Genomic DNA, 20,926 nt, shown 5'->3' with positions numbered 1-20,926 from the left:
TCATAAGTTCTTCTTTTTTTGTTCTGACTAGAGAAACGATTCAGTCCTCCCCACAAAATCTTTATCCTTCCACCAGATTGCAACCAACAGCAACCTGCCAGGCAGGAAGTTTAGGAGAAATTTGTGGAAATTTCATAGACATCTGGAATATCTCCCACAAACAAAGCAGTAGAGGGAGCGAAAGCTCCACAGTTGCAGAAAGTGCTATGGATTTTCCCAATGCAGCATCAGCTCAGAGGATCAGACAACAAAACACAGGCATAGGTGAAACTTCTACCTCAATCCAGCGTATCCATGAATACCTGCTAGAAATCAGGAATTATACTGGCAGCAGTGCCCATCTACTTGCTATCAGCTGTAAATCAGAGAATGAGTAGAATCAAGGCAATTCAACTCCCAGTTAGCAAACGTGTGGTCAACATTCCTCTCTTCTTGTTCAAACATAAGTAAAAAAAGAAAGGAAATATAGAATACATGACAAAATGTTGCCAAAAATGGGAATGAATATATTAACCTAAAAACTAAAATAAATAGTCTTCTTTCTGCAAATAATTCACTTTAGGGACCAGAAAAAAATAGTTAAAAACTTTGGCAATATTTATATGCTGCAAGGATACACAGACTCAATGAAGCAAGGACATACAAGTCAAGAGAAAACAAATAAGATGAAAAGAACAGGAAGACAGGGTGTAACACCAATAAGTTTAGGTGAAGATGGATCCGGGTGTGATAAGGAAAAACTACAAGTAAATTAAAATGACGATAGTTGACTAAGCAATTTCATGCCTAGTTATTTATCAAAGAGAAATGGAAACACGTACACAAAAAGACTTGTGCAAGAGTATTCATAGCAGTTTTAGTCATAATGACCTCAAAGAAAAACAGCCCAGGCCCATCAATAGACACAAATGTTAAAAAAAGATCTGTGGTATATCCATATGTGGCACACTAAGAGCAATAAAAAAGTATAAACTATGAACACACACAAAACATCATGTAATCTCAAAAACTTTATGCCGTAAGAAGGAGGTTACAAAAACAAAACAAAACAAAACAAAAACGTGCAGGCTGGGTGCGGTGGCTCATACCTATAATCCCAGCACTTCGGGAGGCCGAGGCCGGCGGATCAGCTGAGGTCAGGAGTTTGAGACCAGCCTGGCCAACATGGTGAAACCCCGTCTCTACTAAAAAAATACAAAATTTAGCCGAGTATCGTGGCATGCGCCTGTGGTCTCAGCTACTCTGTAGGCTGAGGCAGGAGAATCCCTTGAACCCGGAAGGCGGAGGTGACAGTGAGCCGAGATATCGCACTACTGCATTCCAGCCTGGGTAAAAAGAGTGAAACTATGTCTCACAAAAAGGAAAAAAAAAAAGTGGAATTGTGTGATCCCATTTATATAAAATTCTAGAAGAGGTAAAACTAATCTATGGTGGAAAAAAATGGAACAGCAGTTGTCTCTGGAGGGTGAGTGGGAGAAAAGAATGACTAGAGAAGGCATAGGAGAACTTTCCAGGGTGAAGGTCGTATATCTTGATAAGTGGTTGGGTTACACAGGTGTATGCATTCGTCAATACTCAAGAAAGGTATATTTAATTTTTGTCCATTTCATTATAGGTGAATTTTTTTTACATTTACAAAAACTTGAAACAAATAGTGAATTATCATTAACAATGTGCATGTTACAATAATTTGGGGGAAGTGTGCAGAGGTCCACAATTTACTTTTAAATGTATCAAAAATATGATGGATTAATGGATGGCTAGACAACCGGATGGATACATGAAAAAGCAAGTATAGGAAAATATTAATGGAGAATCTAGGCAATGTGTATACGAGAGATCACAATAAAGTTTTAAAATTTGGCCATATAATTTAATTATTATAATGTAAGGAACATAACACAATAGCACAATTAAAGTCATTATTGTTAAGAGAGCAAAGGGGAGGAAGGAAGAGGAGTTGAAAGAGGAAGATGTGGGTATACTTAACACATAAAATACAAAATACAACACAATTAAATAGAAAAAAATAAATGCTATTGCTAGGTGGAAGGCTTACAAAGATATCAGTTATTCCCAAATACATTTTCAGGTTTAATGCAATCCCATGGGATGGGGAGTGGTGGTGGTGGGTTCAGATAGGTTCCGTGCAGCAAACTTTAAAGTTAATTTAAAAGAATAAATAGTAATGAATAGCCGAAATTTTTTTGTAAAAATTATAATGGAAACATATTTAATTTTTCAACTGAAAGAAAAATGAGAATTGTTTTATCAGACGTTTAAATAAAATGCTACAAAGCTATAATATAGAACAAGATGGTTCCGTCTTGCAATTAAGGAAAATAAGTATACAATATGAAACATTCTTATGGATGAAAAACCTTTATGTTATATATTTTTGTTAATGAAAATATTTTTAAAACTGAGGAATATTTAAAAAATAATGCTGGGAAAGTGAACTATATAAGAAAAACAATTTAGTGGCCTGGTGCAGTGGCTCGCGCCTGTAATTCCAGCACTTTGGGAGGCCAAGGCTGGGGGACCACCTGAGGTTGGGACTTCGAGACCAGCCTGACCAACATGGAGAAACCACCTCTACTAAAAAAAAAAAAAAAATAAAATAAAATAAAATTTAGTTTATTATCTTAAATTATAAATCAAATAAATAATTTAGATGTACTGAATATAAAATATAAAAGTACTTACAATCTAAAGGAAATATAAGTAAACATGTTTTTAATGTAAGAAATGTATAAGCATAAAGAAATGGTAAAATAATAAATGATATATTTGATCAAACATAAAATTAAAATTTTCTGTACATGAAAATATGTTTAAAAACAGTTAAGCTGGGAAGCTGGGAGACATTCTACAATAGACAAAGGACTTACTTCCTCTTTATATAAAGAGATTTTACAAATGATTAAATTTCCAATGTCCCATCAACAAATACACAGAAAGCAAAAATATTTTTTTACAAAAATATACAAATCATTACTATCTGAAAAACAATGCTGTATATATCAAAGGATATAAATTAAAGCAAAAATCTGATGCCATTTTGTCCACTAACTTGGGCAATTTTAAAAAATACTAATATTAAGCACACAAAAAATACATCAACACTCACTGCTGCCACACATAATTATTGTTTCAATCCTACTAGAACCAGATTTCATAATATGTACGAAGAAATGTCAATGAATTTGTATTATTTAACCTGGTAATTTTCTTTTAGAAGTTCGTGTTAAGGAAAAACATTACAGATGCAGTTGAAGGTTTATGTACATGTTTTTTTTTTTTTGTCACAGTATCAAAAGAAAATGAAAAAAATTTTAAAAAGTAACAATAACATAAAATTAAGCAAATAAGCCATTTGATAGAATACTGTATAATCATTCAAATACTATGTTTTTAAAAAAATACATAATAACACGATATGTTATTGTATATGTCACAAGTATGTCAGGGAAAAATAACCAGGAACAAAATTAGATAGATATAATTTTATTTAACAATGTACATAAATTTTCCCAAATTACCTATATTTTCTACTAGTAAGTAAATACATAATTTGTTTACACTTTAAAAAGTAAACCTTGTGAAACTGCAATTATCTCTGATAAGTGCTGAAGTGATTATAAACATAATATGCAATTGCATGATTAAGCAAGGAGCAATTATTCTTTGAGGTGGTTACTGGGAGTTTGGTAATAAGGAACAATTCTTTAGAAAAGAATTTGGCTTTTCTTTGTCAAAGTGACTGGCCATGGTAAGTACAACATCTTCCCATGTAGAGAGACTAATATGACCATCACACAGTGTAATCAAGAGAGATTGATGTGATTAGTCTGCAGGGGCGTCCAATCTTTTGGTCTCCCTGGGCCACATTGAAAGAAGGAGTTGCCTTGTATACTTGGATCATAGTGGACAAACACTAATGATAGCTGATAAGATTTTAAAAATTACAAAAAAATTCCAGAATGTTTTAAAAAAGTTTACGAATTTGTGTTGGGCTGCATTCAAAGCCACCCTGGGCCGCATGTGGCCCACAGGCCGTGGGTTGGATAAGCCTCGTCTAGAGTGTAGGGTAAGTAGAGAAGAGTATCTGAAAATAAAGGCAGTTAAGGTAAACTGGCTAGTCCATTCTTTCCTGATACCTTGCTGGATCTTTGGAAGTGTAAGAATCTGTATGTGGGATTCTTCACGTATCTCACAGTGCATTTGTGTTTATAAGTGTGTCCTGAAGAGCACATGCAGGATTTTGACATCTACCACATGTACATTTCATGATATGGAATAGAAAGTCCACCAGCTGTACCTACATAAGCCTTTACTGATCCAGGTGCTCAGCTTGTCGGAGAGATGAGGAAAACAGCTCTTGACAAAATCCTCAAAGGTCACTGTTGCCAAGGCATTGATGCTGGCAGCCACGGTGCTATAAGGAAAGAAAAGTGAGAACATGGTCTAAGCTATATAAGGCAGAGCTACCAGCCTGCCGTCTTGTCCAGGGCAGATAGATAAGGCAGGGCTCTAGAAAAAACAGATGCAGACATATCTCTATCTTCTGAGACTCCATGGGAACTATATGGCCTCTTTACTCATCTTTCAAATCTTTTTCCATGCTATTGCTCTTAAAATTTTTCCATGAACTACAGTGAAGAAGCTAGGCTTTCATAATCTAACACCCACTAATTCCCCTTAAGAAGAGGTTAAATGAACTAGCAGGCAGCACCAGAGGAAATGTGTGTGTGTCTATGTGTGTGTTCAGGTTGGAGTGGAGGCAGAAAGTAGTGACTACTCTAACCCAGGAATCAGTAGAGCCTGCCACTCATTAATTATTCATTCATTTATTTCTACATCCTTTTATTCATTCTGGGTATCAAGCATACAATGGTGAAACAGAAAGACGTAGATCTTGCACTCTAACTGGGACACAAACATTTAACAACCAATTATTTACCTGCTTATAGTTGTGAGGGAAAACAGCAAGACGCTATAAGAACATACAGAGACCTAAACTGATATGTAGTTTGGAAAGTTTTTCCTTAGGAAGTGACAGATAGGCACTGGGAAAATCCATGCAAAGTGGGAAAAAGATGTTGTAGGATGAAGGAAAAATTACATATAGATGTCTCAACATAAAAAGGAGCTGTTACATTCAACAACCTAAAGCTACCGAAGTTGCTAGAATGATATTATAACAGTAAAAGAGAAAGTGGCAAGAGGTAAGACTGGGAAGTAGCCACAAATCGAAACTGCATAAAACATCTGATATTCCCTCTCTCACTTTCCAATCAGAGCTCAATCTTATTGGACCTAAAACTTGCTTAGGTGACAGAGGACCTGAACGTTGGTGTTTTCTTTGCAGAATAAAATGAGACCTTCTTCAATTCCTCATGCAGACCTGGAATATTTTAGCTAGTGGAACAGATAATATACTCAATTCAAGTGATGCAAAATCACAACTATGAAAAAAAATTCTGGAAAAGAAACAGGCCAATGAACAAAAGATGTCTAGCAATTTGTAAGTTTTCCATTGATATTGATGAAAAATTATTCTGTTATCCTCCAGTGCTCACTTGAGAACAAGATATAGCTATGACTTCTCTAAGTGATATATATATAGGAAGTAAAAACTATCCAAGACCATATCTGAAAACTAAGTGCTTTGGGGGTACTATTCTTATTTTTCTAAGAATCAAAACATGATATGTGATCCCTGCCAGACTCCTCTTCTATCTGGAGCTCCATAAAAGTTAAATAAGGAGAGAAGGGGATTAAATAAAAGGACTTTTTATGATCCCAAAATCTTTGTCTCAATATACATCTTGTGAAAGTTTCCAACATCAAGGTTAATCTTTGAATCCTTTGGGCGGGAGGGAGCAGAAAGTTGAATTTGGCCCAGAAGGGTAAGGTTTGTACAACCTCTGCAGGGTTGCTTTGGCAGTCAGGTGTATTCAAATGTCAATTTTCAGATTCTAAGGCTGCTACAAGATAGTGGAAATATTTTTTCCCCTACCTCTCAACCACTATCTTCCCATTCTATCCCTACTCCCGTTTTTTCCTTTCTCTATCCCCACAGTCTCCTTGTGCTTGTGGCAGTAGTAATCTCCCTATACCATATGTTGTCCAGTGTGTTTCTTCCTTGAAACTTTGGACTTAGGATAAAGGAATCAACCATTCTTTTATGGGGGATATAATCTGTTAACAGCCATATTTCTCCAGTCTGGAGACAGTGAGCCTCAGAGTAAGAGGGCAAAAAATAAAGCATGTAGAGAGGGATGAAAGAAAGGACAGAGTGTGACCCTTACTGGTGTTTGAGTCTCTGGTGCTCGTTATCTCTGTCCTTAGTGTCCTTGAGATCCTAGTACCAACACCATAGGACAGTGTCACTGTGTGCTATTGATGCAAAATTCTAAAAACAATATTAGTAAAAACAAGTTAGCAGTGCACTAAATTAAAATCCTAAGGTAAAGTCATTATATAAATTCAAGGATATTGCTATTTTGGAAATCTGTCAACATATTAACATACTAAAAGTTTTAAAAGAGCAAAAATATGTAACCATTTCAAAGATGCTAAAATTTTACCAAAATATACCACTCAGATAAACATCTTTTCTAAAATTATCATAAATACATGCATTTTATTCTTCTACTTTTAAAATAATTTATGTGAATATTCTCAAATATAAATAATACTTTTCAAACCAAAAGTCAATATCTTATTAAATTGTAAAACCAAAGAAATATTCCTTTTAGAGTACATAATAAAACATTACTTTAATTATTTATCATTGTTCTCAAAGCACAATTACATAAGAGAATAAACATAGAAATGCATCTATTAAAAAGAAAGAAAAAAGTCAAGAGTATCTGTAGATACTTGATTACAATCCAACCTCAAAGAATCAACTAAAAATATTTTTTTTAAACCCCTAGAGATCAGGAAAATTCTGTAAAATAAAATTAATTAAGGTATCAACCTAATAGATAAATTATATTTCAAAGTACAGTCATCAAAATTATTGGTGTTGGCATAGCTAAAGACCAGTAGATCAAAAGAATGTAAAAGATAATTAAGAAGAGGTATCAAATACAAAGAAGAATATAGAATGTAATAAAAGTAATATTTCAAGTCTGCAGTGAAAAGATGGCCTATTTATTAAAGACAGATGGGACAACTTGGTTACTAGTTTACAAAGAAAATAAAGCAGGAACTTCACTTAATTTCTTATATCATATGTATAGTCTAGATAATTTAATAACATTAATATTTAATAAAACCATAAGTATACTAGAATGGTGTCTGGTTGATTATTTATAATCATAGAATGGAGAAACCTTTCTGAGAATGATGTTAATCCTGAAATCATAATGTAAAACATTAATATAAATTAAAATCTTTACGTGGTCAAAAACGCCATTAATAAAGCAAATAGACAATGAACAAATGAGAAAAAAAGTCCTTAACCTAGGTCAATTGGCTATTTTTCTTATATATAAAGAGGAAAGCTCAAATCTCCCTGACACAGAAGACCAAGTCTTCAATTTGTGTTATCACTCACTCCCTTGGTTTCGAACCTTCTAATGACTTCCTATTTCACTTAAAATGCAAACTCTACCATTTCATGAAGGCTTGTCGTGATCTGATTCTTGCTCACCTCTTCTAACTCACCCCCACCTGCTCTCCTTCCAGGGCCTTAGGTGCCAGTGTTTCCTCTGTTCCTCAAACACTCCATACAGTTTGTCTCCCCAGGGCTTTAGTATTTGCTTTTCCCCCTGCCTGTAAATGTTCCTGCTTGTGCTCTTCACATAGCTGGCTTTCTTGCATCTTTTAGATTTCAATACAAATATCACATATTCAGAAAGGAGTTCCTTAAAGACCCTATCAAAATTAGAATCCTCAGACCTCACCTCTCTCTAGGATACACGCTGTTATTTCCTTTATACTATTTGCTATTTTCAGACACAATCTTATCTTTTTTACTCACATATTGACCATCTTCCACGTCTATTAGAAAGCAAACTCTATATAAGTAAGGACAATGCTTATATCAGTCTTGTTCTCTGCAGTATCCCTGATGTCACCAACTGTGTCTGGTATAATATAACCCTTCTAAAATATTTGTCACAATAAATGCGTGAATGATTTTGTATTTAGAATAATGCCCTTATTTGGGGAATGGAAGTTATTAACTGTCTGAGTGTGTTATTAAAGATGAGATCAATGGAATGCAAGGAATAGATGTGCAGAATATATAGCCATGCATTGCTTAATAGCAAGGCTGTGCTCTGAGAAAATGCATTCTTGGGTGATTTCAGCATTGTGCAAACATCATAATGTGTTTACACAAACCTAGATGGCATTGTCTGCTATACACCTAGGGTATATGGTATAGCCTATTGCTCCCAGGTTACAAACCTGTACAGAATGTTACTGTCCTGAATACTGTAGGCAATTGTAATACAATCACAAAGCATTTGTGTACTTAACCATGGAAAAGGTATAATAAAAATATGGTATTAAAATATAGGGCTATCATCATATATGCAGTCCATCATTGACTGAAACATCATGTGGCAGACTGTATATATTGCCGCCAAATGAATGAGAAGAGCCAGCAGAGTGAGCTGCTTTATGTAAAGGTGATACAAAAGTGTGGGGGCAATTAGCATCAGACAAGGTAGGATAACGAGCATAAAATTCTTGAGTAGGGACAGACCAAGGCTTACATCCAGCCCCTGCAGTTTACTAACTCACCATAGGTAATTTTTCTATCTTGCTAAATCTCAGTTTCCTTATCTGTATACTGATGATGAGTAAAGTTCTAGGCTCATATGTTGTGTGCCAATTAATGAGCAAATACAAATAACACATTCAGAAGGTCAGTTTACACACAGTGAGTGCTTGCTAAATATTGTTGATCACTAACTACACCATCATCCTTGTCATCCTTTCCATCATCATCATCAGATTGTTGTTGCTATACTAACCTCAGAGTTCCACTGAAGGCACAAGCCACAAAAAGTCCTGGCAGTCCTGGCATTGTGGCAAATATCTCCATGACAAAGTACGGCATCAGCTGAAGAGGAGGCAAAACATAAAAAAAAAACATAAAAAGAAGAAAGAAAGAAAAGAAAAGAGAGAGAAAAAATAGGATTAGTGGTCTTCTCATCAGTGTTTGAAATGTGGGCACATAGCTTTTTAGCAAAAGGAGGTAGGAAGTTTATTTTCCTTGTTTTCAATATATGCCATTTTCTTTCCTGTTTATCCTGAATGTTAGCACCTAAGCCCTAAAATCAAGCCCCTAAAAGAAGTCTTCAGGGAATCTAGGTATGATGCACTACTCTACATCCAGGTTTGTGGCAGAGGAGCCCCCCTTTGAGAGAGCAGGACAGTTAAATATACATAGAGAGGGAAGGCAAATGATTACTTCCCTTGAGCATATTCTCCATTAAAGGAGTTTTCAAAACCATGTTTACTGTAGTATATCAGCACAATGTTTAAGTTATGCTGAGAAGACATGATAAGAGGCAGGCATTGTGGAAACAAGGGTCGTTTTCTTCAATCTGAGGTTCCTTAATCAACTGTGAAACCTGTAGTAAGAGTCTAAAGGCAGCAGCAACATCCAAAGCCATGGTTCAAGCCTGCATTCCACTCTCTCCAGCCTTGCTATGCTGCCAGACCTTGTCTTCAGGAACAAAGTGAGGGCTCTCTTTTTTTTTTTTTTTTTTTGAGACGGAGTCTCACTCTTGTCGCCCAGGCTGGAGTGCAGTGGTGCGATCTTGGGTCACTGCAACCTCTGCCTCCTAGGTTCAAGCAATTCTTCTGCCTCAGCCTCTTGAGTAGCTGGGATTACAGGTGCCCGCCACCTTGCCCGGCTAATTTTTGTACTTTTAGTAGAGACGATATTTTGCCATGTTGGCCAGACTGGTCTCGAACTCCTGGCCTCAGGTGATCTGCCCGCCTCGGCCTCCCAAAGTGCTGGGATTACAGGTGTGAACCACCGTGCCTGGCCAAGGTCCCCTCTTTTTTACATGCTCATTCCCCTGTATTAGAACCTGGTAGGAGCTGATATCACCCAAGAGAAGAAAGAAACCAACTTCTTGGGGTTTGAGAAATAGCGAGCAGTCCAGGAAGAAAAAGAGAAAGGCCAAGATTACCCACCAATAGCCAGAAGCATGCTCATTCCAGACACTCGCCACTGTCCTCAAGAAAACCCATACCTGGTCTGGTGCTGAGATGATGCCAGAAGTCCAAGGGTCACAGTCTTTAAAGTGAGAGTACATGATTAAACCACAGAAGACAGCACACACCAGAATGATCCAGAGACCCAGCAAGTTAAAATACAAGGCACTAGAAAAGAGCACATGGGCCTATTGGTAGCCTGTATATCATATCATAGTGTGGTGAGGTCATTACCAGGTACTTAAGGTAAAGGGTTTTGGGCCTTTTTGCTAGTAAAATAAAATCCTATAGCCTTTAAGAATCACTACACTTTATACTTTTGCTATTATTTTTTTTTTTTTGCTTGAGAACATTACATTTTTAGACTCATTACCAAATTTAAATAAAGTAAGATTTTAAGTGAATTTTCCTTTGAAATCAGGAGTTTTTGCAAAGCCTTAATATGTGTGGTATGAGATCTGTTCTCTTGGATGAAATTTCACATACCAACCACTCATATTATATAACTTCAAGTGATTTTCCCCCTACTCAATTCATAAAACTGTCAAAAAGGCAACTTACAGTTTTAACATCTTTTTCCAGAGGGATAATGAGCTAATACAGAAATAGATAAGTGTTGGAAATATTCACTTTGGAGATTAATGCAGATAAAAGTTAGAGTTGGTTTTTTAAAAAGACAACAGAAAGTACGAAAAACTTAGGATCATCTTACCCATACTATGTGGTGCAATTCATTTTATTTTAAAACCCACAGATATGCCTAATTCCAGCCTGGGTGTTTTTGTAGTATCCTATGGTTATGTTGTATTCATTACTGTCCTTTGAAAGTCAAAATTTTACTAATTTCCTCAATTCCAGAGAGGACATGAAAGTAGGCTGGCCTTACCTTGGCCTGAGAGAATAAACAATTTCACTGTGGAGATGGCTGCAGGGGGCCAAGAGAGCAACGCTGAACATTGTCTAAGATCTAGTCATTGTTTGAAGGGAATCATATTTAAATGTAAAGACACACGTTTATTTCAAAGTCCTCTAAAACCTATACTGTACAGGTGTACTTGATTTTCAGAAGACCCTTAAATCAAAGTCCAAATTTATAAGGCAAATACGCCAGATAATTATCCCATTTAGAGGAGTTTTCACTTCACAGTTTAGAAGTTTTTATCTCAAAGTCTACTTCCTTGAAAGTATTTTGCCAATGCAATGATTTTTATGTGTTTGTTTGTTTTTCTTGGTGGGCTTTGGGAATATAATTGCTACATAAAATGAGCAATACTGATAATTGCATTAGTTGTACTCTTGCTGTCTCCAACCTTCAGGCCAACTCTATTCAAGCCTTTGCTCTGGCCGGCTAGAGAGGCTTTCCTGTTCATCCTTCTTTGTAATAGTCACTTCCTGCTCTCTTGTCAGTTTCTACTCCTTATAATTATTTATGTCACTATAGTATTTATGATCTGAAATTCTATATTTATTCATGTATTATTGTTTTGTGTTCCCAGAGCACTGAACAGTTCCAGCATATAGCAAATATAAAATTTTTTTTGGTAAGAAATAATGAAATGATTGAAGAAATTAATGGTAGAAATTCATTACTATATAATTGCATTTTTTACACTGTTTCTTTTTAAAATATAGCGTTGGACCTGGAGTTAAAAGTCTTTATCCTTAACAACTGTGTGACTTTAGACAAATCACATAACACTGAGTCAGTTATATCATCTGTACAAAGAATGTAACGTAACTGCCTTAGTTTTTATTATAGGATTATGAGGATTTAATGAGTTACACTCTGTAAAAATAAGGCTATAAAAATGGAGGTTATATAGCCATACAGAGGACAGTCATATATTATCCAGAACAATCTTATAAGTTCATCAGTCAACTATGTGAAATGAGAAACCAGTGGTAATAGAACATTAAAGTCATTGCATTTTGAATTCGTTTCTCATTTGAAATGGACTTGGGTTCTATACAGGGCTAACTCTTCTGTTTGTAAAACAGGCTTTTTCATTGATCCATTCAAAAAGTATTTATTGGGCAACTCTCTGTACCAGGCCCTGTTCTAGGTATTGTGGCTATAGCAGGAAGCAATGCAGAACACAACCTCGTGGAGATTACATTTTGGGATTAGAAGCAGGTAATGAACACTGAAAATAAATAAATAAATAAATAAATAAATAAATAAATTAGATAATTTTAGATCTGATAGAGACATGGGGAAAATAAACTAAGGAAATGGAAATGGAAAAGCAACTGTGTGTAGATGTGCTCATCGTAACTGGAAGATGGGACATGATATCTGCATCAACTCCTTCTACCCTCATAGCACCATTTGCTACCAGCAGACCTGAAAGATAAACAAGGGATTAGAAACACAGTTAGCTTCCAGGAAGCACATGTAAGTGTCTGGGTAAGTGATACTATTTCTAGGTGCAAGGAAGATTTGGCTTTAGATTAAATTGTCTTTGGTGAGTAACCACATTTCTGGTCATGAAACCAAATGCATGTGTATGAGCCACTTCTGATTCTAACCCATGCCCACCTTTAGTGTGAACTTTATGGATCTATTTTTACTTATCTATTTTGCAGGATTTATTTTCCTCCAGTACCACAGATTTTTCTAAGCCCCATGGAATGTCTTAATTACATTAGGCTCTCAGATAATGGAGCAAAAGCAGAACATCTCATCAGCATCTGCAGAGCCTCCTAGGTGACAGTCAGTCAGCAGCTGGCTCTGAGTGGCTTCCAGATGCCCCTGAGTGCCCTCAAGGCTCCAGCTGTGTGACAGATGGGACCCCTCACCATTTTCTCAACACAGCAATCTCTCCTCCAGCTCTGTGCACTGCAACTATACCAAACATCTGAACTGATTTCTCTCTCCTGAATTTTATTAACCCTATCACCTTAGATTCTCTCAGGGAACCCTTTTCTAAAGAGAATTTTTATGTTTCATCTTTCATTATTCTCACAAAATTACTATCACAGTCCTAATCCCTTCATGGGAGTCGGCATGAGTGGAACCAGGAATGGCAGTCCTGAATGTTAGAAAATCATTTACATTTGTTAGGAAATTATGTACATTTCTTTCTTCATGAGTATGCCTCCTTTTCTGCCAGCTTTCATACCTACTAAATACTAGTACAACGAATTCCGAGTTCCAGGCAACTATAGGAATGGGATTGTATTCATTTTTCTTGAATTAAACTACTTTACTAAATGAGGTTTTAAGATTTATATACAGAAATATGTGTGTATGTGTGTACACATATTGATTGATTACAGCTATATGATTGTATTACTTGGTCTACCTTGTTGGAAATTTCCTAACTAGAAAACAATAAGTTCATTGGTGGCTTCTGATTAGTTAGCCTTAAGTTTCATTTACATATATATATATATGTATATGTATATGTATATGAGTGTGTACACATACACACTCACATATATATGCCCATCCATACGTGTGTGTCCCTGTGTATATACATACACACAAGCATGGCCTTCTTGAGGCATTACTTTGTTTAATAAGCGATAAACATTTAGTAAGCACAAAGCATTGTTCTTGGTCTTGTGGGGAAAAATGATTAAAAAGACACATTTCCTAACTTTCAGGTATTAACATAGAGAAATTAGGCATATTCACAAAAGAAAATAATATAAACTCATAATATTTTTAAAAACTAGATGTAACAAAGAATTATTATTTATTTTACCAAAGGATTCTTCTCTTTACAGGTACAGCCAACTATAATCTATTTTAGAGCAGAATTTTAAATGAATTTTTCGGATCAAAGTCACATGCATTTTCAATAACACAGCTATTGGATAAAGAGATGACCACATGTATGGAGGGTTTGTTACAATATTATTTATTGTAATAAGATTTGAATATATTACCAGTGAATTGATGGAACACCAGATAATGCTTTTATTTCCTTATTCTGAGAGCTGTGAGATATATAAGGAGAACATTACAGTTCTCCTTTTGGAATTCAACTTACAAAATGGTTGAATCATTTCCAGGCAATTTTGTATTTTATTTAGTGAAATAAGAAACTGTGCATTGAAAGCATTTTAAAATCACCTGGGGAAATATTCATAGTGACTGTTTCTCCAAGAAAAGTTTAGAGAATCCTGGTTAGGCTGGGGAGGTTGAAACCTTGGGAAGCAGCACTGAAGATGAAGAATCATTTTGGATGCAGTTCTGGCTTATTTCTGCCAGTTTTGTGAAAGTGTATATAACTTTGGTCTCTATTTTGGAGCATGGGGTGGCTTGCAGGGCTTGGAAAATGCATGAGGCTTGTGCCTCTGCTTGTATCCTTCAGAACAAGCAGACCAGGAAAGAGTCAGAGCAGCTGAGTTCCACTGTGGCTTGCTACATTACCCTTTGTTTTCTTATTTTTTTAACCTCTCCTTGGAAACTTTAGGAGTACAAACATCTGTTAAGTGAGCTTAACCTTTGCAGATATAAATGAAGCTTAACTTGGGCTATTTCTGGTAAATGCCTATATCAAAGAAAAAAAATGAAACTTCATGCTAACTACTCAGAAACCACCAACTAACTTAGAGATATCTAACTAAGAAATTTCCAATCGGATAGACCAAGTAAGACAACTGTACAGCTGTAACCAATCAAATATTTTCTTTGCTTTGCTTCCATGTTTAATCTCTAATTTTTCCCCTTGTGTTCCCTCAGTGGAGGCCTTGAGCTACTTCTATTTGGAAACTGCCTAATTCATAAATCACTGTTCACTCAAATAAACTATTTAAAATTGTGCCTCAGTTTACCTTTTAACCCATGAAAAGAAAAATAATAGTTGAAGAGACCACATGCTAAATCAAGTAAGGAAGAAATGTGAGCTATTTACCTTTGCATTGCCACCCACAGTACCTAATTTAATCTAATAATTTCTCAATAAATGGAGGCAGAAGATAATTGAGAGAAAAGACGAACCGACTTCAGTTCACACCCCAGCTCTGCCACTTCCTGCTGAGAAGTAGTAGTAATGCTGGGCTCAAAAAGTTGAAAGAGTTAAGTGAGTTAAGTGAGTCTCTCTGCCTCTCTTACACACACATACACACACACACACACACACACACCTTCCAAGAGGAAGTATTAATATATAATAAGTACCAAATAAGGTAAGATAAAACATTAAAATTTTTCTTGACTGAGAACTTACAGCTTAGCATGCTTTTCTGTTTTGCAAGAGATGCATCGCTGAATAGTTGATTGATTGACCCCATAGATTCCGAGCCAAGTAAAAGTTCCTCCCACTGTGATAGTCCAAAAAGTGTGTCGCCTGAGAGGATCTACATCAAAGCTATGAGACAGAGAAATGAGTGAACAAAGATATTCCTTTGATGCCCAAGATATTATTTTAGGTGATAAGGTCATGTAGCTAAGTCTTTGTAAAGTATGAAAAAGTTGCATTGGACATACTCAAATATATGTAGTCGAGATCCATTTGTTGATTGCTGTAATACATTGTGGAATCCCCCAGCATGAGTTGATCCTTGAATGAGAACCGTTAAGAAGCCCACAATCATGACAACCATCTGAAATGCATCTGTCCACACCACTGCTTTTAATCCTCCCTGAAATAGAGAGAATGTTTCAGTCCTTGAAAACAAACCCTGTAACTCTTCTGACTCTGCAAAGCCTCTCTGCTAATGCATGCATGCATTCTTTTGTTTATTCAGCATCAGCCACTGAGCATATTTTATGTGCCAAGTACCATGTTAAGCATGAGAATAAAATGGAAAGTGAAAGAGACATACCCCTTCCTTAACTTTCTAAAGTTTATAATCTAATGGGAGAAGCAGATGTTAGACAACAAGATAGTGATTTACTTAAAAATGTGGAAAGTGCAATTAAGAAAGACAGGTTACTATAGGAACATAAAACAGGGAGCCCTGACCTGGTCTTGAGGAAATGATGTTCAAGCTAATTTCTGAAGAATGAGTAGGAATTTACCAACTACAGAGGACAAAGAGAAGAGGGAAACAGCATGTGTGAAGAAGCACAGCTCCCTGAGGAAATACAAGAAAGCTGGAAGATGTTGCTTAAAGGTGTGAAACACCCAAAGAGGAATTTGCTCTTTGGGTGAATTTGGTAGAGGCCTGACCACACAGACTTTGATGAGGACACTTAAATGATTTCTCAAGAGCAATAAGGAAGCATTAACAAGAGTTATATGATGAGAGATTTTGTTTCACAGCAGTTTCATTGGTGATTGTGTGGAGAATCAACTGCAGGAAAAGAAAAGGAGTTGAGAGACCATCTCAGTTTATTTCAGCAGTCCATGCCCAATATGATTGACAGATAGAGGTAAGGTAGAGATGAAAAGAAGTGGACGGACTGTTTTGGAGGTAAAATCAACAGAAGTTATGATTCATTGAATACAGGTGATAAAGAAGTAAGGGAATGAAGACTAACAAATAGGATCTGGCTTACACAACTAGAAATACTTTTTGCAAAATTAGTGACAGGGTATATATTTTGGGAAACTGAGATGGTAGAATATCAAACAAAGAACTAGGAAGGAATAGTATATTCCAGACATTCATAGAGGAATGGGTTTTAAGAGCTACAGAATGGTCAAATGTGGAGGTAAGCGGAACAGAGTTCCAGGAGGATGAATCTAATAGTAAAATTTAGGATACAATGATTAGGCAAGAGGTTAGAGCAGTGGTTATGAAACCCAGCTCCCCTTTAGAGTCACTTGAGGAATGTAAAAGGAAAAATAAATAATTAAATAACATTTAAGCCCTATCCCCAAGGGTTGTGAATTAATTAAGGTCTGGATTGGGGCCTGGTCCTCAGTGTCTTTTGAAAGCTCCCCAGTTGACTCTAGTGTAGAATTACAGTTGGGAACATTTGGGCAAGAAGAAGGAAGAAAAAGAGAGGCTGTTGTAGTATTACAGGTATAGAAGCCCTTAGGATGATGATCTATGTGGGATGAGCAAGTAGGGAAAGATGAAATGAAGTGATACATCAATAAGTGCTTGGGAAATGAATGAGCCCTATGAAAATGAAATGATGTGGTATTTTTAACATTGGAAAACAGAATTATCATCTCTGGTTACTCCTCCAGAGTGTCAAGAACTTTAGTGAAAAGATGACAGGCTTCATCTTCATCTTGAGATGAAAGAAGACATTGGGGTTGCCCCATCACTTCTTTTGTAATTAAAATTGAAATTCAATTTTAAAAATAGACATTAAAATACCTGCCAAAGGCACTGTATTTATATATTTTGTTCATACATGGTTTGAGGAATAATAAATTTCTCACCTGTTACCTCCTAGGCAGCACTAGCTTAATTTTCTTAAATCCATTAAGCCTTCAAAACCCAAATCTCAATGGAAGATTTTAGTGCTATGAAGACAAAATGTCAAAGGCCTCTGTTTTCAGAGGATACTTGGCATTGGTTGTGCAGAAATCTGCATAAACTTGGCATAAGGTAAGAGAACAAACCACTTTATAAAATATTAATCAAAAGGCAGATTATAGACACCATGAAGACTTGTCTGATTCCTTCGTACAGCGAGTCCTCACCTCTTTTCTCCGTCATACACACACACACACACACACAGACACATACACAGACACACACACGCACACACACACACACACACTTACCTTCTTTAATACTGAGGGTACCTTGTGTGTCACCTACATATTTAATCAAACTGCCTTGTTTGGGGTCTAATGTTTGCCCTACTAAACTACGGAACCCTGGATGGCAACAAACACTTTCTCTTTTCTCTTTCATTGGTTATTTTAAATATTTTATACATCCACAGGCTTAGCAGAGTAAAGAGACTGCAATATGAGCAAAGGTGAAGCCTCTAATTTGACGAGAGAGAAGAACAGAGGTGTGGTACAGAGATTATATGGGTAGATTGGATTCACAGAATGGAAGATTTTTAACACCAGGCTAAGGAGCTTATAATTTATCTTGTGAACAATAGGAAGTAAGAAGAGAATTAGATCAGTAAAGTTGCACGAAGAAATGAATATTTTAAGAAGATTAATCTGACAGAGGTATGCAGGGTGTGGGAGCCAGAAGAGGCTGGAAGCACAAAACCAGTTAGAAGGTAGTCAATTTAGTTTTAGTTTATTGTGATTATAAAAATATCTGGATGTTTCTGATGTCATGCTTTTTGGTTTCTATTTGTCCTACTTTTGCTATGCTTGTTTTACTCTTTTCTTCCTTTGCTTTGATGAATTGAGCGTTGCTTTTTCAAACTCCATTTTTCTTAACTTTGACTATTTTATTTAAATGGGTCCCCTTGAAATGTTGCCGTGCATTTTAAATGTAGAGTCAATATTTAAGCAATGCCATAATCCCCAGAAATTCAAGGATGATAAAACATTTAAGTCTGAGTACTCTCTTCCTGATTCACATTCTATTTTTATGCAGTTTTGGGGTAATTCTTTTTTCTTAATTTCAAAATGGCATATAATTATAATTACAATTATTGATATATTTTATATTTTAAATTGTACAATAATATAAAACATTTATTAATATATAAATTATACAATAATGGTTATCATTTAGTACCAAAATAGTTTAACTAGACTCATTAAATGTTTACTATTTTATCTTCTTATCAATTATTCTGTTTAAAACTGTCATTTTAATGTTTTCCCTTTCTCCCACAGTATCTCCTCTATATTTTTCTTTAGGGAAGATCTGTAAGTGCTAAATTCTCTTTGGTTCTTCACACTCAACTCCTGAAAGATAGTTTTGTCAAAAACACAATTATGACTGGGTCTGGAATACTTTTTCCTCAATGCTTTGAATGTATTATCCCACTGTTTCTGGTTTCCATTGTTGTTGCTAAGTGTCCCTCTTTAAGTATCTCTTTCTCCTTCCTCTGGCTCTTTTTCAGGTCCTCCATTTGTATTTGCTATTCTACAGTTTCACTAATGTATCTAGATATAAACTTATTCTTTTTCTTTCTGCTTTAAGGTTACACTTTCTAAATCTATAAATACTTACAGTTTATCATATCTGAAAAATTACAATCCGTAATTTTTTGAAACACTGCCTCACCTCCATTCTATTTATACTCTCCTCTGAGACTCCAACTGGACATGAATTAGACCTTCTTATTTTGTCCACCATATGTCTCCATTTCTATTTCACTTTTTTCATCTTCTTGTCTCTCTGTTATTCTTTAGGTTATTTCTTTGGATAGAGTTTCCATCATACTCATAGTCTCTTCAAATATATTTGCTCTTTATCATAATAATTATATTGTGTGGTCAGTCATTCCTGATGCTTACTCATCTTTGAAATTACATTCTTTATTTATTTAAGTTGTTTATGCATATCTATTCTCTTATTCTGTATCTTTTAATACCAAAATATTTTGTTCTTGAGAGGCTAAATCTTGTTTGTTGCTTTGCTGATCCTCACTCACAGTAAATTGCTATTTTGTATTTTTTATGATATTTTGTTAAAGTTATTATTAGATCTTTATCTATGTGTAAATATCTTATAGTCTTAAGTTGGATTATTCCTCCAGAGAGGATTTGCACTTTTTCCTTGCAAAATCTGAAGGGCATCACTGGAGTAAAACCATGCCAGCTCCCCCCAAGGATTCTAGCTTAATGTTATAGTCCCAAGCTCAGTTTCCCTACATTTTCATTGACCCAAATTTCAATACCTTAATAGTAGTAGTACTGTTATCACCACCTGCCTTCAAGTCAGCCTCATGCATCCTGCCTACCCACAACACTCCTTCCAAATATCAGCCCTGATAATTAATAAATTTTAAATTGTTTTCTATTGTTTTGTTACTTTGTTTTTTGGGGAGAACACTTACTTAGGGAGCTATGATACCTTTTTCAAGGCAAGCAATGCATTAAAAATTGTTATACCCAGCATCTAGCTGATCTTCTCTGGACAGGTACCTCAGAGCAACTAATCTATTACATGAGGTCAGAGGTAAGAGGAGCAAGAGCCTATTTTTTTAGTGTAGGTGGGAAGAGTTGAGTGTCTGGAATAGAATTATGGTAATGAGAATGTAATTTTTTTAAATGAAGACAAAACTAAGCGCAAAGAAATAATGGGATTTGCAAGTATGAAAAAGATCAGGCTATTTTAAAATCATACATAATTGGAATAGATGTTACAAAGAGTAGGTGATATGCACATAACACCAAAATACATGAATCATCTGCTATATGAAAATATATTAATTTTTTATTTCTATCTATAGTGAAGAAAAGATAATTCAACTGTCTGGGAACAACTACCATATGCTTAACTGGTTAATTATAGGTTGTACATGGTACAATGACTCAGAAGAATAAAGATTATAGTTGCAGAGAATGGGCAAACAATGGGTGCTCAATGAATGTTTAACTAAACTATATATAATTGTATTAATTACATAAACATGCTGCCAATACAACTCAGGCTCCTTAATTAAAAACAGAGCATGTGTAAAGCCAAGTGGTAAATGTAATCCAGGCTTACCCAGAAATACAAGACAAAAACAAGCTGTGAAATCCTCAAGTTTATAAAATAGCAGCCATCATTGCTCACTTGTATGTACATTTTGTTATTTCTCAACCAGTAGACAGTGAAGTATAAAGTGTAAAGTATAAGTGCCATCTGTGGTTTATGAGGGCCATGAATGAATAAACTATTTTTCTCAGAAGTAGCATAGGGTCACCTATTCTCTAATCAAAAAGACTTTTTCATTAGATTTTTT

General features: G+C 35.5%; 1 protein-coding gene across 1 annotated transcript in view; it reads right to left on the bottom strand.

Annotated features, from left to right (window-relative positions):
* Nucleotides 1–20,926, bottom strand: part of SLC5A12 (solute carrier family 5 member 12) — a 52,058-nt gene that overhangs the window by 18,177 nt on the left and 12,955 nt on the right. The window contains exons 5-9 of the mRNA XM_024255440.3: nucleotides 15,635–15,789; nucleotides 15,375–15,515; nucleotides 10,233–10,362; nucleotides 9,000–9,088; nucleotides 4,326–4,438 (exon numbers count right to left, since the gene is read on the bottom strand). Of these exons, the coding sequence (XP_024111208.2) occupies nucleotides 4,326–4,438; nucleotides 9,000–9,088; nucleotides 10,233–10,362; nucleotides 15,375–15,515; nucleotides 15,635–15,789 (628 nt within the window). The remainder of the gene's footprint in view (nucleotides 1–4,325; nucleotides 4,439–8,999; nucleotides 9,089–10,232; nucleotides 10,363–15,374; nucleotides 15,516–15,634; nucleotides 15,790–20,926) is intronic.

This window comes from Pongo abelii, chromosome 9 (assembly GCF_028885655.2).
Source record: "Pongo abelii isolate AG06213 chromosome 9, NHGRI_mPonAbe1-v2.0_pri, whole genome shotgun sequence".
NCBI classification, from domain to species: Eukaryota; Metazoa; Chordata; class Mammalia; order Primates; family Hominidae; genus Pongo; species Pongo abelii.
The sequence above is the reverse complement of the archived record's forward strand: the minus strand, read 5'-3'. Positions and strand labels throughout refer to the sequence as shown.